The 16257-nt window shown below is 47.8% G+C and overlaps 6 protein-coding genes across 6 annotated transcripts; 3 read left to right on the forward strand and 3 right to left on the reverse strand.

Annotated features, from left to right (window-relative positions):
* Positions 1–1268: 1268 nt before the first annotated feature.
* KD926_002072 (glycoside hydrolase family 18 protein) lies at positions 1269–2689 on the reverse strand (the record flags this gene model as incomplete). The annotated part of the gene is made up of 5 exons (XM_053093870.1): positions 1269–1315; positions 1371–1971; positions 2020–2079; positions 2131–2508; positions 2561–2689. 5 exons carry the CDS (start codon positions 2687–2689, stop codon positions 1269–1271), a joined length of 1215 nt encoding a protein of 404 aa, XP_052951290.1.
* A 1251-nt stretch (positions 2690–3940) lies between these two features.
* On the forward strand, positions 3941–4669 carry KD926_002073 (uncharacterized protein; the record flags this gene model as incomplete). Its single annotated transcript, XM_053093871.1, has 1 exon — positions 3941–4669. One exon carries the CDS (start codon positions 3941–3943, stop codon positions 4667–4669), a length of 729 nt encoding a protein of 242 aa, XP_052951291.1.
* Positions 4670–7235: 2566 nt separating this feature from the next.
* Positions 7236–8270, reverse strand: KD926_002074 (uncharacterized protein; the record flags this gene model as incomplete). The annotated part of the gene is made up of 2 exons (XM_053093872.1): positions 7236–8070; positions 8125–8270. 2 exons carry the CDS (start codon positions 8268–8270, stop codon positions 7236–7238), a joined length of 981 nt encoding a protein of 326 aa, XP_052951292.1.
* Positions 8271–8948: 678 nt separating this feature from the next.
* KD926_002075 (uncharacterized protein) lies at positions 8949–9461 on the forward strand (the record flags this gene model as incomplete). Its single annotated transcript, XM_053093873.1, has 1 exon — positions 8949–9461. The coding sequence occupies one exon, from the start codon at positions 8949–8951 to the stop codon at positions 9459–9461; it is 513 nt and encodes a 170-aa protein (XP_052951293.1).
* A 144-nt stretch (positions 9462–9605) lies between these two features.
* On the reverse strand, positions 9606–12228 carry KD926_002076 (uncharacterized protein; the record flags this gene model as incomplete). The annotated part of the gene is made up of 4 exons (XM_053093875.1): positions 9606–11575; positions 11629–11991; positions 12062–12113; positions 12160–12228. 4 exons carry the CDS (start codon positions 12226–12228, stop codon positions 9606–9608), a joined length of 2454 nt encoding a protein of 817 aa, XP_052951294.1.
* Positions 12229–12558: 330 nt separating this feature from the next.
* On the forward strand, positions 12559–13189 carry KD926_002077 (uncharacterized protein; the record flags this gene model as incomplete). The annotated part of the gene is made up of 2 exons (XM_053093876.1): positions 12559–12576; positions 12641–13189. The coding sequence occupies 2 exons, from the start codon at positions 12559–12561 to the stop codon at positions 13187–13189; spliced, it is 567 nt and encodes a 188-aa protein (XP_052951295.1).
* Positions 13190–16257: the final 3068 nt, after the last annotated feature.

Genomic DNA, 16257 nt, shown 5'->3' on the forward strand with positions numbered 1-16257 from the left:
TTCTAGAAGCCAAACTCGCGCATAGACGTCCAAATTGTCTGCATTCCGACCGACGGGAGCAAACCCCAGAAGCTCAACCACTGGAATGACAATTGGATGACCCTTGACCTGGACGAATAGCCTCGGTACAAACTTTTCGGTTATCTTTGTTTTGTACTGCCGGCGTTGGCGAATCTCGTTCTCGGACATGCCGGCTAACACAAATGGCGGGGCTGCATAATTTTGAATGAATTGAGGGGCTATCTCAAAAAGCTTTGCTGCTTTAATTCTGATTCGAACCTCAGTCAAGTAATACGTCCCGCCTTTGTTCACCTGATCGCTTAAGATCGAAAGAAGCTGGCTAATGGTGAAGGCATCCTATGAGAATTTAGCTGCATCCACAGACCTATATCCAGGATGATTTACCATTATAATTGCAAGCTACCAAAAAGCTAGCAACGGTACTCTTTGGGGGACACGGTAGAAATGCTGAAGAGCTGAATCCGGTTGCAGCCTATAATCAGCCAATATTAACCTTTATACTTTCCGAACACTGGTGTTATCTCTCAGCAGCCCCGAAATAAAACAAGACTAGACTGAGCGAGGAATGAAAGAGATCAATGTTTCCCGGTATACGATATGTTATAGAAGCTGAAGTGACAGGACTTAAATAGCCTACCAGGGTCAGTTTATTAGGAAAAGAAACCCCTGGAATAATCTAATGAGCACCCTAGCATATACGCTGTATGATCACCAGTAGCCAGACCAGTTGTGAGGTACTAAAGCATTCAGAAAGCCTTCAAGTATCAAGATCCTCTGAGATCAGGCACCATAGCTTCCTTGCTACCAACTGCGAGACGCCTTGACACCTATTGAAGATGTAATAAAAGCTCATTTGGCAGCTTTACAGCCGGCTGAAGTAAGCCAACCGTTGGACTATATGCTAGATCGAGATACTGATTTTATCAAAATCAATATGTAAGTATAGGTGGATGTAGGCGGATGAATATTGGGTGCAGCCTAGAGTCTGCTTTTCAAGATTGTCCCAACAGTGTGGACCCACGATAGTATCTAACGCAAAGATTAAATTAAATAGGCTTTTCCTTCCTTAATCAAGCTTTAACATCTGTCATACAATAATCTTCATACAACCCGTACCACTGACTCAATGAACATAAAATATGTCTGGTTCCCACGGTGCTTATTCCACTAAACAATGTTACGCCAAGGTCCTCCGAGTCAGCTATTTTTGAATATTCTCATATTGAGAATGTGGATATCTAATACGATTAGGTGAGATCTGCAAGGCGCATGAACCTCCAAAAGAATCCACAAGCTAATATAAAAGGATTAGCTCGTTAGTCGGGGTAAGCACATGAGGTCCGGATTACCCACGGTTGAGATCAAGCTTTCCTCGCCGGGTTTGTCGCCACTAGAATCCCAAAAGAACCCACCACCCAGTCCCTTAGAGCGAATGTACTCCGCCTTTAGTTTGATGATATTCGGGGTATCGAAGCTCACCATCATGCGCTGGGAAGGATCATAGCTCCAGCTCACTCCTAGCTTTAGATCTTCCCTAACCTCCGCCCCCTCCAAGGGCAAATCCTTGTAATCATAAATGCCACGCTCATAATGACCAGCGGGTATGGAGGCGAAAGGACTTCCTGGTCCGTCAGTGCCAGCGAAAGCCCGACCATAGAGTGGCATGCCCAAGATAATCTTATGGGCTGGAATTCCAGCATTCAGGTAGGCAGTTATCGCCTGGTCCGTATGAAAAGGAGTGCTTTTGGGCGCACTTGAGGATCGATACAGGCTCGCAGCGTGCCCAGACACGTGGTCCCATTCTCCAGCGTAATCGTAAGTCATCACGTTCCAGTAATCAAGATACTGGTCCATTGCGGCGAGATGAAGAACGGAATATTTGGATGGACCAGCGGGAGAGGCAGCGGTCAAGAGGTAGGGGTTTTCAGCGCTGCCGCCATTTCTGAGTTCCTTGAAAAGGTATTAGGCCATATCTTGCATATTCTTCAGGATACTCACCGATCGGAGCTCTTGCAAAAGGGAGACCATGTTACGCGCTTGGGTATCATTAACAGGATACTGTCTGCCGTCAATTATAAGGGCCAAGAAAAATCAGGGATAGTGACTTACTTCCCAATCAATATCAATACCATCAAATCCAATATTCTGCATCAATTCAACCGCGGACCTTGCAAGCACCCTGCGTCCAGCAGAAGTGCTAGCCGGGCCTACGAAATTCGAAGAGTCTTCCCATCCACCGACAGACAGAAGAACCTTCATGTTGCGGTTCTTCTTCTTGAGCTTATTAATTTGGTTGATGTTGCCATAGACTGTTGCGTCTGATCCCGAGTCGTCCCACGAGTCTCCAGCAAAATGCTTCTGAATATCGGCCCAGTCGTCATTGAGATAGACCTCACCGTTCCGACGTATGTTAGCGAAAGCATAGTAGACATGCGTGAGATTGTCGACAGGAAGATCTTGGGGGTAATGGTGACGGTCGTAAATTGCCTGTCTTTGTCAGTTGCTCTGACCTGTAGGTAGCGGTGAGAGATTCAGAAACCCAGTTGGTAAAATAAACAGCGGAGAGAAACCCTTGACGCTCGATAACAGCATGGGCCCAGCCGACCAGAATGACCAACAATATAGTGTACATAATGGAAGTAGAGATCTGTAGGGAGAGATTGTTCATCAGCTATAAGCACTGGGATTAATGGAAACTTGTCCGTGGATATATGGGACTGGAACCGAAAAATCGTCTCACTTTGCTCTCTCATTCTCGTGAATGTGTCAACCGCATGTCTTGGTGCCATGTGGGCATAAACATGACATATTTAAGGTGAGTCTGCTCGCCCTTCATTTCATTTGGTGCATACTTTTCTCTGCCAATCAATCAATCAATCAATCAAAATTCTATTAACCTAGTGGAGCCTATCTATTGAAACGGCAGGCTATGCAGGCGCTTCGCCGACTGAAGCAGAATTTCGAGCTCATATGCCATATAAACCCTCAAAGCAGTAGACAAAGGAAATCAAAAAGTTACACAACTGAACCGGCTTCCACACGCCTGCTGCGTGCCTACTGCGCTTCTAGGCACTTATCTCTGCCATGGCCAAGGAAAAGAGGAATATTTGCCATCGCCGATCAAACAGTGCCAGGTCTAGGTGCCAGCAGCGTAACCGACGAAAGATCAATTTATTCCGAAGAGCATTCGGATATTCCCATGACTGTGAAGCAGAAGTATACGTGATGATACAACTTAGGGGCAATGGGCGAATTTCCTTCTACAATTCTAATGGCCGATGGCCTCCTTCACGGGAGCAGCTGGTAAGTATCTTGGCAAGCCTAAAATGGAAGTAAGTAAACTTGTATATAGGATTGTCACCACCCAGAACCAACGGAAATTACATCGCAAGAGCTGGCTACCCACTATAAGGGATTCGAAAATGGGATATAAACGGGCTACAGGCTACAGCCATCTTCCCAAAAGCTCCTAGCTTTAGACGCCTTGGATATCGGTTGAACGTCTCAAATTTAGATCCATGCCTTCTTTGATCTAACATTACACGACGGGTCGAAACTCCCTCTGCCTCTCACAAAATAGGCTTATAATCAACTTAGATTGTGTTGGCGCTGAGGTTTGGGCGGAGTTGGTGCCGACCGGAGAGTTGAGTTTCGTCGAAGAATAAAAATAAGGTGACCTAAGTAGGTTACGCCAATGTAAATAAGCAAACCGTATAATCAACTGGTTAGTTAATTGGTGGAGATCACATAATTCAGCATTTTTGTCATCCCTGCCCTCCATCTTTCTAGAACACGTGATTGATGCTAACCTATAACTTATAAGCTATAACTTATAATGTTCCGTGACCCCGCTTCATCAAGAACTATCCTACTTTTTTCACACATACTATTGAATATCTTCAGGACTGGAATCAAAGAAATGCCAGTAAACTTCTTTAGCCTTCCTCCTGAACTTCGCAATGAGATATACACCTATCTCCTAATACGCAGAGAGCCCATTAATCCCTGGAATGGGGATAATGAGCTACATCCCAAAATCCTCCTCACCAATACAGCAGTCTTACATGAGGCTAGGGCACTACTCTATGGACATAATCGCTTTGATCTGAAGTGTGAACCTGGACAAATATCTGAATTTCTTGATACTATTGGCTTTATCAACGCATCTCACCTCCAATGTATCTACATCGACTTTCCAAGATTTCACAATGTCGAAGAGGAGGTCAGCCTGGAAGAAGGCAGCCTTCATGACCTGGAAATTATCCAGTCATACTGTACCGATATACGAAAGCTCATAACAAACTTCGAAAGCACCATTGCCATGGAAACCTGGCTAGTCTCATTTGACAGTCCTACGATTTGTGTCCGGGCGTTAGCGCTGATTGCTGCTCGTTTCAGAGCAATTTCGTCTCTCCAAGAAATTGTTATCGAGGTTGACCACGACCAAGGTCCAATTCAAAGGGAAATGAAGAGTCATGGATGGATACTCCAGGGTGTGATGCTAGAGTTAGTAGGGGAGTGGGAGGATTTTGAAGGTGATGTGTATCCTGATAATGATTGCGATGATGATGATTACGATGATAATGATGGATGGGACAGTTATATGAGGGGTTACCGTGCAGGTGCATTTGGCCACCCATCACCCTAGCTAATGGCGCTTTGCGACTGTAACTTCGTTGATTGCTGGTATTTTGAAACTCGATGATAATTAGCAATTTCAGGAACCCATGGTGGAATCAAGCCAGGCTATCCAACGCAACAAATATACATATGTAATTTGAATTCAAGAAGACACCAGAATGTTGAAAGTGGGCTTCAGCACTAGCCTTTCTCGCACCCACATAGAATCATGCACGAAATAGCACCTTGGCGTTAGGATTGGAGATAAACTCGTCACTGCGCGGCGGAAAGAGGTTTCACCCCATGGTATATATACGTTAATATGGAATGCGTGTTTCGCAAGCCCGGAAAGCACCCGGCACTACCAGAATAGACATTTTTTGAATTCAGATATAGCAAATTTGAAGGCTTTTCTGCGAAAGCCACGGTAGGAGACTGGAAAGCCATATAAAATTGGAATATCGGTCACTGTAGCAATGCTTAGACTGAAGGACCGGTAATACCGCGGAATCGGGGTTTATTTCCCCGCGTTAGCTTCAAAGGCATTTTCAAGCCTTGAGAATAGCCAGTTATTATAAATGAGGAAAAGAATGCCAGCTAGAAGTGCAAAAAAGCCGGTGACTGTGGCAGTTACTGTTGCGGTCACAGACCATGAGCCGGCTTTTGCCGTATATATGTTGATAAGCGTATTGAGTAAGCCTGTCACCGAATTGATAATTACCGGTCTTGTGACATTTATTAGCTTAGCAGGGATAGCGTGGCTTATATTTAATACTTACAGAAAAATCTTCCGAGCAAGCCAAACGTAATTATCCCTTCTTCGGTAGTATAACCAGCCTGCGCCGCACATGCCTACCACGCAACATATGGCCGCGACCGCAAGGAGTGAAACGTTTTGGACAGCATAGAACGCCGACTTCCCCATCTTAGTCTTAGCTGCAGTCGCCTTGAGTGTTTCAGAGGTTTGAATAGAGGCAAACGAGGCTGGAAAGACAAGATACCCTGCTAAGAGGATCCACGAAAAAAAAGCCGCCAAGATATTATCCAGCAGCGGAATCTTTTCCATATCTAAAAGCATTTTCACGTAAAGGGTGGGTGAGATGGATTGGGTTTCCTGCTGAATGGTCCTTTTCACGCAGGGAGGAAGCAGTGAACTGAAGGCCCATTCAGACGAAATGCTTCGCAGTGACCGCCACATATTGCTATAATAGAGCTGGAATTTCAGACAGAGAGTCAGTCTAGGTCTTATAATCACTCATGGGTTCAAAACCGACACCCGGGTCCCGGGTCCTTTTATTATCAAGTCATATACCGACACGGAATTGCCCTGGACCGGTGATAAGAAGCCAACTAGGTAGCAGGCGATTGAAGAGGGATAGCAGCTTTTATATTGATTGAGAGGGCTTTATCAAGACGAACATTTGTCCCTATTGGGCGGGTGAGGCGAATATCGAAAAGAAGAATGCGCTCAGCTAAGTGGTTGCTTTTTCCATTTACAACAGGCCTTCTATGTAATGCCTTTGTCTTCAGTAAAGTGGTAAGCTTAGGTGAGATAGCGCTTGATATAGTAACCGGGGTAGATTGGAGGCCCACGCTTCTCCGAAACTATAAATCTGCCGCGAAAGAAAACAGTAGAACTAGTGACACTTATTAGAATGACAACGAACCCCTAGATCTGTTCAGTGGAAACGCTCAAACCCTATTGCCGGGCTCTCCCCGTCCGTCTAGCCATTCCTACAGTATCACCCCACTCACCGACCAGTTTAATCTCCAAACAATTTAGATCGGTGGTGCGTCCCTCGATGTGTTCGTTTTCTAGGTGAATACGTGTTTCTCACACCTAGACTTTGGGCAGACAGAATTCTCCGATATAAAGAAAGAACATCACCTACATTTTTCACATATGTACCAGGTGCGTGCTGTGTACTCCATCCCGACAAACGACGTTCTGAGAATGCCGACCTAATGCCAGCAAACATCGTTCAGAGCCCAGATATATCAAGCGACTGCATGGCAAACTACGCACCGTGGGGAGAGGAAGGGGACGACACCTCAGATAGTGGTCCCGAAATCGAGCAACCGGACGACCCACCATTTCCATACCAATTTATGATGGCCACAATATTGGTTGTTCTGGCAATAGTATCTGTCGTGGGAGCTCTACTCGGTGGGGGTCATTTCGCCGACGTATCTAAATAAATGGGACTTGACATTACAATATCTGCCGCTCCAAGTCTTATAATAAAAAGCATGCAAAGTAACATAACCACCTTTCAACAAGCAAAGAATAGTTTATCTTGGCACCTGAAATACACGCTTTCAGGAACGAATAAAAAAAGAGCTTCAAGCCTATTCTACTAAAGGGTGGTCTGACAGATGTGAGTTCCTATGAAATGGCCTAAACGAATATTATTGTAGTGCCTGGCATATCCAGCACAAAAAATGTCCATAAAACAATATGCCAATGCCCCTTCGCAGTGGATCCCTCCAATCATCCTCAGGTCTCAAGCTCGCATTCTACATTAAGCTTAGCATCGCAATAATGGTTGTTACTAGAACCTATCAGTCTCTGGCCTCCGCGTGGAAGGTTTCACTTACTTCCAATCCTCAGAAGAATGCATATCTGCAAAGGGATCTCGCGTATCGTACGATGTTCCGGTGAGCAGAAAATAGCCGCAGTCACTGATCCCCATACCTCCCATTGTCCAATCCTGATCTTCGGGACAAGAAGGATGTCCCGAGATCATTGAATTGAAGACGTACTTGCATAACTCAGGGGAAAACATGATGTTACAGTTACTTCGGACAGCTGCAGCAAATAACATTTTGATGTCCTTGCCTTCTTTTGACATACTTAGCTCTTCGTAGTGAAAGTCGGAAGAATCCGACGAGTGCTCGCCCATTGATCGACTTAGAGCAAAAGATTCAAAGTCACAGGCTCTGGCTACCGCGGAACTAGCGTCCGTTACCTTGAAGGTTGAGCCCCATGGCTTGGCATGCGCCGACGAAGGCACTTTGGTAGCGCAGAGTATACTTGTGAGGGATGCTGTCTTAGAATCTAGTTGTACGGAGGACTCGGTAGTAGGAGTAGAATCCAGTGTTGAGAACGAGAACAAGGAGGCAGTAGAATGTGCATCTGACTCTGTGGACAAGACGCTCGGAGTTGGAGAGTCATCCGAGGTTGCGGGTGTAATTTTGGAAGGTGAACGTATACCTCCCGTACTAGTGATCGTAGAAGAAGGGGTCTTTGACGTTGTGGCCGGGATCATGGATTGCACGGAAACTATGCTCACACGGGGACCACTTATGACACATGCAAGGTTTGTAGATTTACCCTGCGTGAAGGTAGTGATGTCATACTGGCTTTTCCCGCACGTGCAGAAGGTATAAGTGCCGGTGGGGAGGATGGTAGATTCCGTAGCTAACATACTAGCCAACGCCGATTAGCAAGTTAGAGGACTGCAACAACTAAACTTTACTTACGATGTAATCGTGCAATCTTGGCCTAAATGGGAGCTGGATGGTATAATCGTGCCCGGGGCGTTACATCCGAGGACCGTGTCAGCAGCTTCAGCTGATAGTATCGCCGTAAATGCGATATGGAAGAGATAGTAAATTAACTCTGGCATAGCGATCGAGAAGTGAGAGGAAAGATCTTGGTTGCTGGCTGTAACTAGGTTGACTGGCGTATTTATAGTATTGTAGTGCCGCGGAGACTGTCAAGCATAGACCGCTTTTGTCCCACTCAGTGAAGATCTTACGTCAGTTTCTTTGCGCAACTTGAGAGATATCTGATTTAAAAGTATTTGTGAAGTCGAGAGTTTCTTGAAACCGGCTTCTGGCCCCAGTGGGGAATCCCTACCAAAAAAGGAAACCAATATTTAGTATGATATATATACGTTGCTCCCTGCTATACTGGACTACACCTTATACAAATCTTCGATAGTTTAGACATTAAAGGACAAAAAGACCTAGGTATTGTTTATAAGATGCGCCCCCCGGATAGGTTACGTTAGTACTTAATAACTCTAGTTTATACAGATATAAGGAAGACGCGCATAAATATCCAAATTATGCTCAGAAGGCTGCCTGCAGCCTAGTTCCTGTGAAGCCTACCCTCTCAATCCAGGTACCGGCTTGAATACTCTTATTCGTCTGTAGGATGCTGAATCAATCTTCCTAGCCCATCCACGAGAATAACTGTATAAACGTGGTCTGAAAACCGTCTTCGTCAACTATATAACGACAGCGGCGGGTTGGAGGATTGCCGTTTGTTCACACACGCATCCCATACCATAAGACCAGCCATGGGCATAATGGATGTACTCAGCAAATCCCTACTTCCATTGGGGGTGGCGAAATCCGTGCTATGTATGGATGAGAGCATGACCGGCGGCATTTCTATCATCAATAATTTAGATGTGGATCTGTATGTCTGGTCCGTGCAAAAAAACGACGGGCCACAGCATATTCTCGGCTCCCATTCCGGACGCTATCACGAATTATGGAAGCCAACTATTGACGATACCGGTGTTTCGCTAAAGATCGCTACCAACAATGACAAGAGCAATGTTCTCCAGTTTGAATACAGCATCCTACACTCTACACTGTACTGGGACCTATCGTGCATCGATCTAAAGAAAGATTCGGAGATCATACTCCAAGGATTCTCGGCAATCCCGAATCACCAGGATTGTTCGCCCGTTATCTGCACGCCCGGAGACGAGAAATGTCCCAACGTCTATCATGAACCCAATGACAACCATGCGATTCGCGGGTGCGCGGCCAGCACTGATATTGTACTGGAAATCGGCCAGTAGTTTTAGATTTGCGGGACGATGAAGACGAATGATTATCTCGTAGTAATTGCCTCATAAGGAAAATCAACTTCTTTTGCAGACCAGATAAATGAGAACAACCGCGTGTTAAATACATGTGTAAAATGTCATCTAATAAGATGCAATCTAAACACAACTAGGCCTACTCAGTGCATCCATGTCAAAAGTAAATATGGAGTCATCTTGTATAATAGATTCATCGCTCATTTGCTCCAGTGGGTAGATGCCCACTGGGGCTCTCATGTATAGCAGGTGGCTCGATAGTTTCCCATCTACGCCCATGAGGACGTGGCGCTTGAACTGTCTCCAGAATTTGCCCAATATCGTTTTTTCCGGTATCGGCAGATCCCGGTATGTAGTTGCGGTATATCTGCGGCTCCAAGGAGGTGGACCGATGGCATTTCGAGGAATAAAGCAGAGAATATTTGGATCCCCACCAAAAACATCCACCAGATTATCCCAGTATACCCCTTTGTTATTTGCTGACAGATCACGATGGATTTCTGCAGGAGTAGGAGAGGCTTTCCCCGGCGGGGTTGACCGGATTATCTCGCTTTCCAAGTCACCGCCTTTTTTCTTTACCTGGTACAACTTCCATTGCGCCAATCTCAATCCCACATTGGACAGCTGTTTTTTCTGACTGTATGCCTGTAGCGCACGGAAAGTCCCGTTCGCGTTTTCCGGGTAGTTATCAGGAGGCTGGGATTGTGATCGCAACTCGCGCAAACATTCTTTGAGCATGAGAAGAGCATCGGGAGAAGCAATATTCATTGCTAGTTGGAAAAGTTCACTGGAACGCTGAAGTCCAATTTCTTGTACTCCAGTTCTGTGTGACGGGTCCTTGGCTACCTCGATGATTGTGTTCCAAAGTCTGTCATCGTATTTGTTCTTCTTGCCCAATTCAAGGTAGAAGGTTTGAATCACCTGCTCCTCGCTTACAGGGGGCGAGAGGGATTTTGGCATATTCAATACCAAGTCGGTAGTCTGGCTTGCTTTAAGGTCGAAGAGGATCTCCTGGGCCAAATGCCTAGCATAGTCTGGGGGGACGTGACGTGACAAGTCTAACTGTTCGATATGGAGGTGCGTCATCCAAAGAACCCAGGTCGTGTCTCGCGCCGACGTGGTAATGATCTCCAGAGTATTCTGCCACGGTTTCACTAACTCCTTCTGTAGGTGTAGTATGTCCGACATGCGTTCGCCGACTCTGACGCAATAGCTGCATTGGCCGTGATCCCATGCCGGGCTCGTAGGCTGATCGGACACGCGGCATCTGTAGTGGTTAACTCGGCCGGCGGAACGCTGAACCTCGATCAATGCCCATTGAGATTGTTCCTTGACCAAGACCAAAGGCCGCCGCTGTCCGAGATGAGCCAGGGCCTCGAATTCGTGTTCTCTGCCAGCCCACACCTCAGACGCTCCCTGCGAGCGAGACCACTTGCTGACAAAGTAGTCAATTGTTCGCTCGGTTATAACACGGCTAGCATATGTCAGTTCCTCCAGCACGGCCTTCAGGTATTGACCATCGAAGACGCCCCACGCAGTTTCGAAGCGACCAGTAAGAGGAATCCAATCCCAAGAAATGTTGTCACCCCTCAGCAGAGCCATCCCACTGGCTTCTACTGCCTGGGGGGGAAAGGACGATGGTGTTACCGGGGCAGTGCCCGAATCGACTGGAGCTCTTTCATCCGGATTTCCTGAAAGACCGAGTGCATTGTCGGCTTCGTGATAAACGGCGCCCGACTCGCCGTCTTGTACCGAGCGAGTTTCGGCTATGGGTGGAAACAAAGAAGACACGGGAGAAACAGAATCCAACTGAAACCCCCCAGAAAATATGTCGGCCGGTCCAGATCTGTTTGCGCTCGAATTTAAATCATCAGTTTCGGGCTCGGCATTCGGTAACCCAAGTGGTGTGTTCAAATCAATCATGTCGTTGAGGAGCCAATCACCGCTGGAATCAACAGGCGGTAGAGATGGAATCCGGATATTTGCTGACGTTGGGGACTGCGATACAAAAAGTGTGTTGTCGATCGCTCCGGCTGGCCAGTCTTCAACGCCACCGAGGCTGCCAGCTAAGGCAATTATATTGTTGATGTCATCTGGCCACATACTCAGCATTGAATAGTAAAGTATATTATGGGACTAGACGCACCATAACTCAGCACCGGTGTGCTAACCGGGAAAAGGGCGTCCATGTCGATTTCGGGCATTCGGATATCTATAGTGTTGGCTGCTTTGGAGATCGGTGTCTCTGACGCCAGCCCATTATCGTTGTCACTGTGTTCGTCTTCGGCTGCACTAGGGTTGACAGATTCACTGAGCACAGGAGACTGCTCCTGTGAAGGGTCTGCTTGTGGCGTCCATGACGTGTCCGTTGTGGAACGTGGCTGTGGCATTCCTGGCTCTGGTGTAAGGATCCCCGACATCTCATGCAGGAGGCTGCTGAGTGCGGTATGCTGTTTATCCTGGGAAAATGCTTGAATCACTGGGCAGATAGCACGGACCAAGTCAATCTCTATCTGTCAGTAAACATGTGCCTATGTGAAGTGGCATACTGACCAACGCGGTGACTACTCGCCCCCTACTCTCAGTGCTCATTAGTGGTTGGGCGTCATCCAAGGCCTCCTGTAAAGCCATCTAGGTCGATGTTAATGATACATTCAGAGAGTCAAGACATACTGACCACTTTTCCGTGTAACATCTGCTTGAAGTCAGAATTCATCGTGGTAGGACGGAGAACCACCTCAGGCATGAATAGTGATACGGTGTAGGAAAGAGAGCCACAGCCGCCCGTAAACGAAGCATCGAGGACAGGCTTTCAGGAAAGGGGGTTCTCCTGTCTACTTCCCCTAGCAGGGTCTGGAGTAACGCCGAGGTCACTCTTGCGGGAGGACCCAGAGACTCGGTAAATTTGTTCCACCGTGCGTCGAACGGCCCATTCCTAGGTATGGCTTTCAGCCAGTCAACAGCCAGAAAAAAAAAAGCATCCCGCGTATGGTCGTATGGGGGATGGTATATAAAGTACGGATTAAAGAAAACCTCCCAATCAACAGCATTGAGAGAATCACATCCCTGATATAACATGGACCAAATGGACGAGGTTTGTCACTCCAATGTGATACTCACCTACGCAAGCCCCCAATACGCTCGCTAAGCGAACACAGACTTCTGAACTTTCAAGCACCATACCTGAGCCAGTCTCCTCACAGAACTTATATCTCACGGAGCAACTTGCTTCGTACTGGGCAGAGTCCCAAAGCCTTCGTTCTCACATTGAGATGCTTCAAACACAGCTTGCTGAAGCCTGCGAATTGAACATCAGTATTTGCCATGAATTATCTGCAGAGCGCATTCACCACTCGACGGTCGCCAAGGAGCTTTCACTGCTCCGGGAACAGTTTCAACAGCTTAAAGTGATGGTTTCAGCCAGAGAGGGCTCGGAAAAGACACCGCCCAGGATCTTTCGACTGGAAGCCAGAGAGATAGCTCTCCAACAAATGGAGCTTGATCTTTCCCAAAAGGCAGCTGCCTTAAGATTGACTTGTCAAAATATTGAATCATGGTACTGCCCTATGTGGGAAAAGCGACTGAATCACCCGAGGCCTGTGCGGCACGCCAGCTGTGCCGGCGACAGGGGATGCGCTGCGCCCGCAAATGGCCAAGAGCGAATAGGAGCGCCTCCTGGGATCGTAGATGTTGGTTTTCGAGGGTAGTGTTACATCAAAGGACAAGACCTTTCCCTCCTATGATAAATCAGACTTGAATCCAAGGCTAGTTCCAATCCAAGCACATTTACCATCTGAGAGCCTGAGCGTTTTTCAACATATTCTAGAGCGTGGCCAGAAACCTGGGCAAAGTGCAAAACGTGAAGTCTACAGTCTGATATATTACAAAACTAGGAAGAACCCGGAAATAGTAGAAGTACTGTTAATTAGACGTCGCGTTTTACAAGCTTCTCTTAATCTGGACAATCTACAACCCTGGTTATTAAAACATAGGCCAGACTTTCGTACTAATGGCATGGCCTTTTCCCCCGGGAATTTGAAATCCGGTACCGTAAATCTTGGGTATCTTGATTGTAAGGTATACCCAAGGGCCAAATTACCCCTGCCCTATAAAACCAATTGTCGGTGAAATTTATACCCTGTTGCGGTGAGATTGGAAAGGCTGAGATAGCGGGTTCATTTTTCTATTGGAGGGGAAAAGGAATCCGGTACTAGGGCTTAAAAGTAAAGATAAACAATCTATATGAATCGAACCCTCTTCTTGTGGGTGTATCTTGTCCTGATTAACGCATTCCTGCGCTCTCGCTTATCGCATAGTGTGCAGCTCGTGCGCGCTATTAGCCGTTCTACATTGGCTGTGTGGCCAACGGTGTCTAATCCCTGCTGATCCAAAAACCATCGCAATGAGAGGGGAAACCCGCCCAGTTTCTGTCTGTGACGGGGGGCCAGTTGCAGCGACAGTGTGATTTCGCTATCAAGATCCCTCACCGCGAAGCGGATAGGGACGCAATACCTTGCGCAGCCTTGGCACACCGCGTCATCAAAGGGCGACGTATCAAGGTTATCCTCGTCGAGGATATATGTGGAAGCCTTGGGGTGGAGCCGCCGGAGAGTATCAGCTAGGGCTTTGCCTGGCAGCCGACAACGTATGATCCCATTGCAATGGAAATAACCATCCTCCCAATGTGGCGCCAGCGATAATTCCAGAAAAAGACTAGCTAGTAAAAGCGAGGTTAACACCGGTGGCACCTCCACTTTCGCTTTCTGGTCCGCAAGGCTGGTCATCCATTGCACCTTGTCCACAGCATTAAGGGAGGGCTCCTTGCCAGGAAATTCCACGTTTAAACGATGGTAGTTCTGCCTGGCCGTCTCGTTAACTTGTCCTAGTAAGCCTCTCCAACCCTGCTCGGCATCCATGGATGCCATAAAGGAGTCGTATAGACGAAAAGCAAATCCGCTAGCCCAACGTCGACGGCGATCGGAATGATGTGCGGCGATAGGGGGGCGGTCTAGATTGGCTGACCCCGTGCCAAGGGATACTAGAGTCCCGAACTCCGACCTGGAAGGCCACATGAGCGGTAGCTCGGATCGACAAAGTGGTGCCGGATTATTGAACGCTATCCCGCCATCCACACAGCTCCCAACACCCCGAATCAAATAGGGCTCGAAATATCTACTGCCCATTAGCTTAGTTCATTGCGAAAACCTTTCTGTATACTGACACAGGGGCTGCCGTTGTCGCTCGGGCGCTGTCGGCGTTCAATCAGATATCTGCCATTAAGACGGGACGGAACGGAACGGAACATACCATTCCCATGACTTGGGCTCCTCCACAGCATCACTCGCTTCATGGACGTGGTAGTATACTCGATCTGTTTTGGATGCCTCACTCAGGAGATAGCTCGCTCATTTAACAGATGGGCCTTACCTTCGCGGCCAATTCCAACTGTCGCCCGTCGATAGTTTGGCAGCAGTACTGGAAGCTCGGCTGTTGTAGTAACTGCCACCTTAGTCCCTGACACCAGCTGCGAACCGAACATCTCCTGACTAAGACCGAACTGCTGTTGAAGTAGCTTGTCCCACGCACGTGCACTGTACCAACCATCGGTCCACCAACAGTGGAGGGCCCGGCCTAATTTTGCCCAGACAGACTTTGGGGGCGGATGTTGCCGGAGGAACCGCCACATCAAGTCAGAGAGCGCGTGCGCACAATCCCCCACAGTGAGGCGTTGATGAAAGAGTGATAGCACAATATAGCCTCCTGCATCCTGTTATTAATACTATCAAAGATGGCCATGCAAAATGATTCCTACCGGAGCTCGTGCCGAAAGCAACATCCATCAAGTCCTGTACAGGACACTCTGGTCCAAGTAGAGCTTGCATGTGGCCTAGGAACCGAAGGGGGATAAAACCCCGCACGCCGCCACCGTCTATAGTGATCGCACGCACACATGCGGTTGGTGGTAGGACCTGGATCAGAGAACGAGTCTGGGACTGACAAAGCACGCATTGCTCCATCAGGTACCTATACTCCGCATTTTTGATCAACTGACCATATGTAGCAGCACAAACGTCACAATATGCGTGGCCGCAGACAAGCTTGTGTTGTGGTGCCCTAGTCAAACACACGAGGCATGTGCGATTGGTGAATGTGTTGCTGAGCATTTTCTTCCATTGCGCGAGAGTTGATGCATGAATACGGCTCAATGGTCCCCGCCCGGACAAGATTCGGTTGTAAAGCCGTGCAAGATGATACTCGATCCGCTGGCAGTCTACCAGCGAAAACCCTAGCGCGAGAAGGGCATCCTTGCAGGGCTCACGGTACAGGGAGTCAAAGATAGCAGCAGGGCTAAAATCTGGGGCACGTCAGCGCGGTTACTCAGACATCCGAGACAGTCAATACCCACGGTGTTTCCCCGGTGGGTACGCATCGACTAGGAGCGTCGATGCTATGAATTCTGCGCGATCATCCCATGGATGAGTCTTTGTCAGTTCCAAGAATGCTCTTAAATGGGAGGCATGAGCGTGTTTATCGGGAGTCTCGCGGGCGGCCCGGACGAATTCAAACGGCTCCTCCGCAGTGCGACATAAGTGCAGCAGTGCTCGGTTGAAGAAGCGCTCCAGGTGTAGTGCCGAAAATAGAAAACCATCCTCTCTGCGATGCCGGCGACTCAGATCGAGCGCTTTCAGGACCTCGTCCTTGAGAGGCCGATACTGCGCTACTTCAGAAAGTTCCACTGGGGGCAGAAAGAGCATACTAGGCGCACAGAACATAT

The sequence above is a fragment of the Aspergillus affinis genome (genome assembly GCF_023601865.1).
Source record: "Aspergillus affinis strain CMG 70 chromosome Unknown NODE_142_length_87120_cov_88_788277, whole genome shotgun sequence".
Taxonomy (NCBI): Eukaryota; Fungi; Ascomycota; class Eurotiomycetes; order Eurotiales; family Aspergillaceae; genus Aspergillus; species Aspergillus affinis.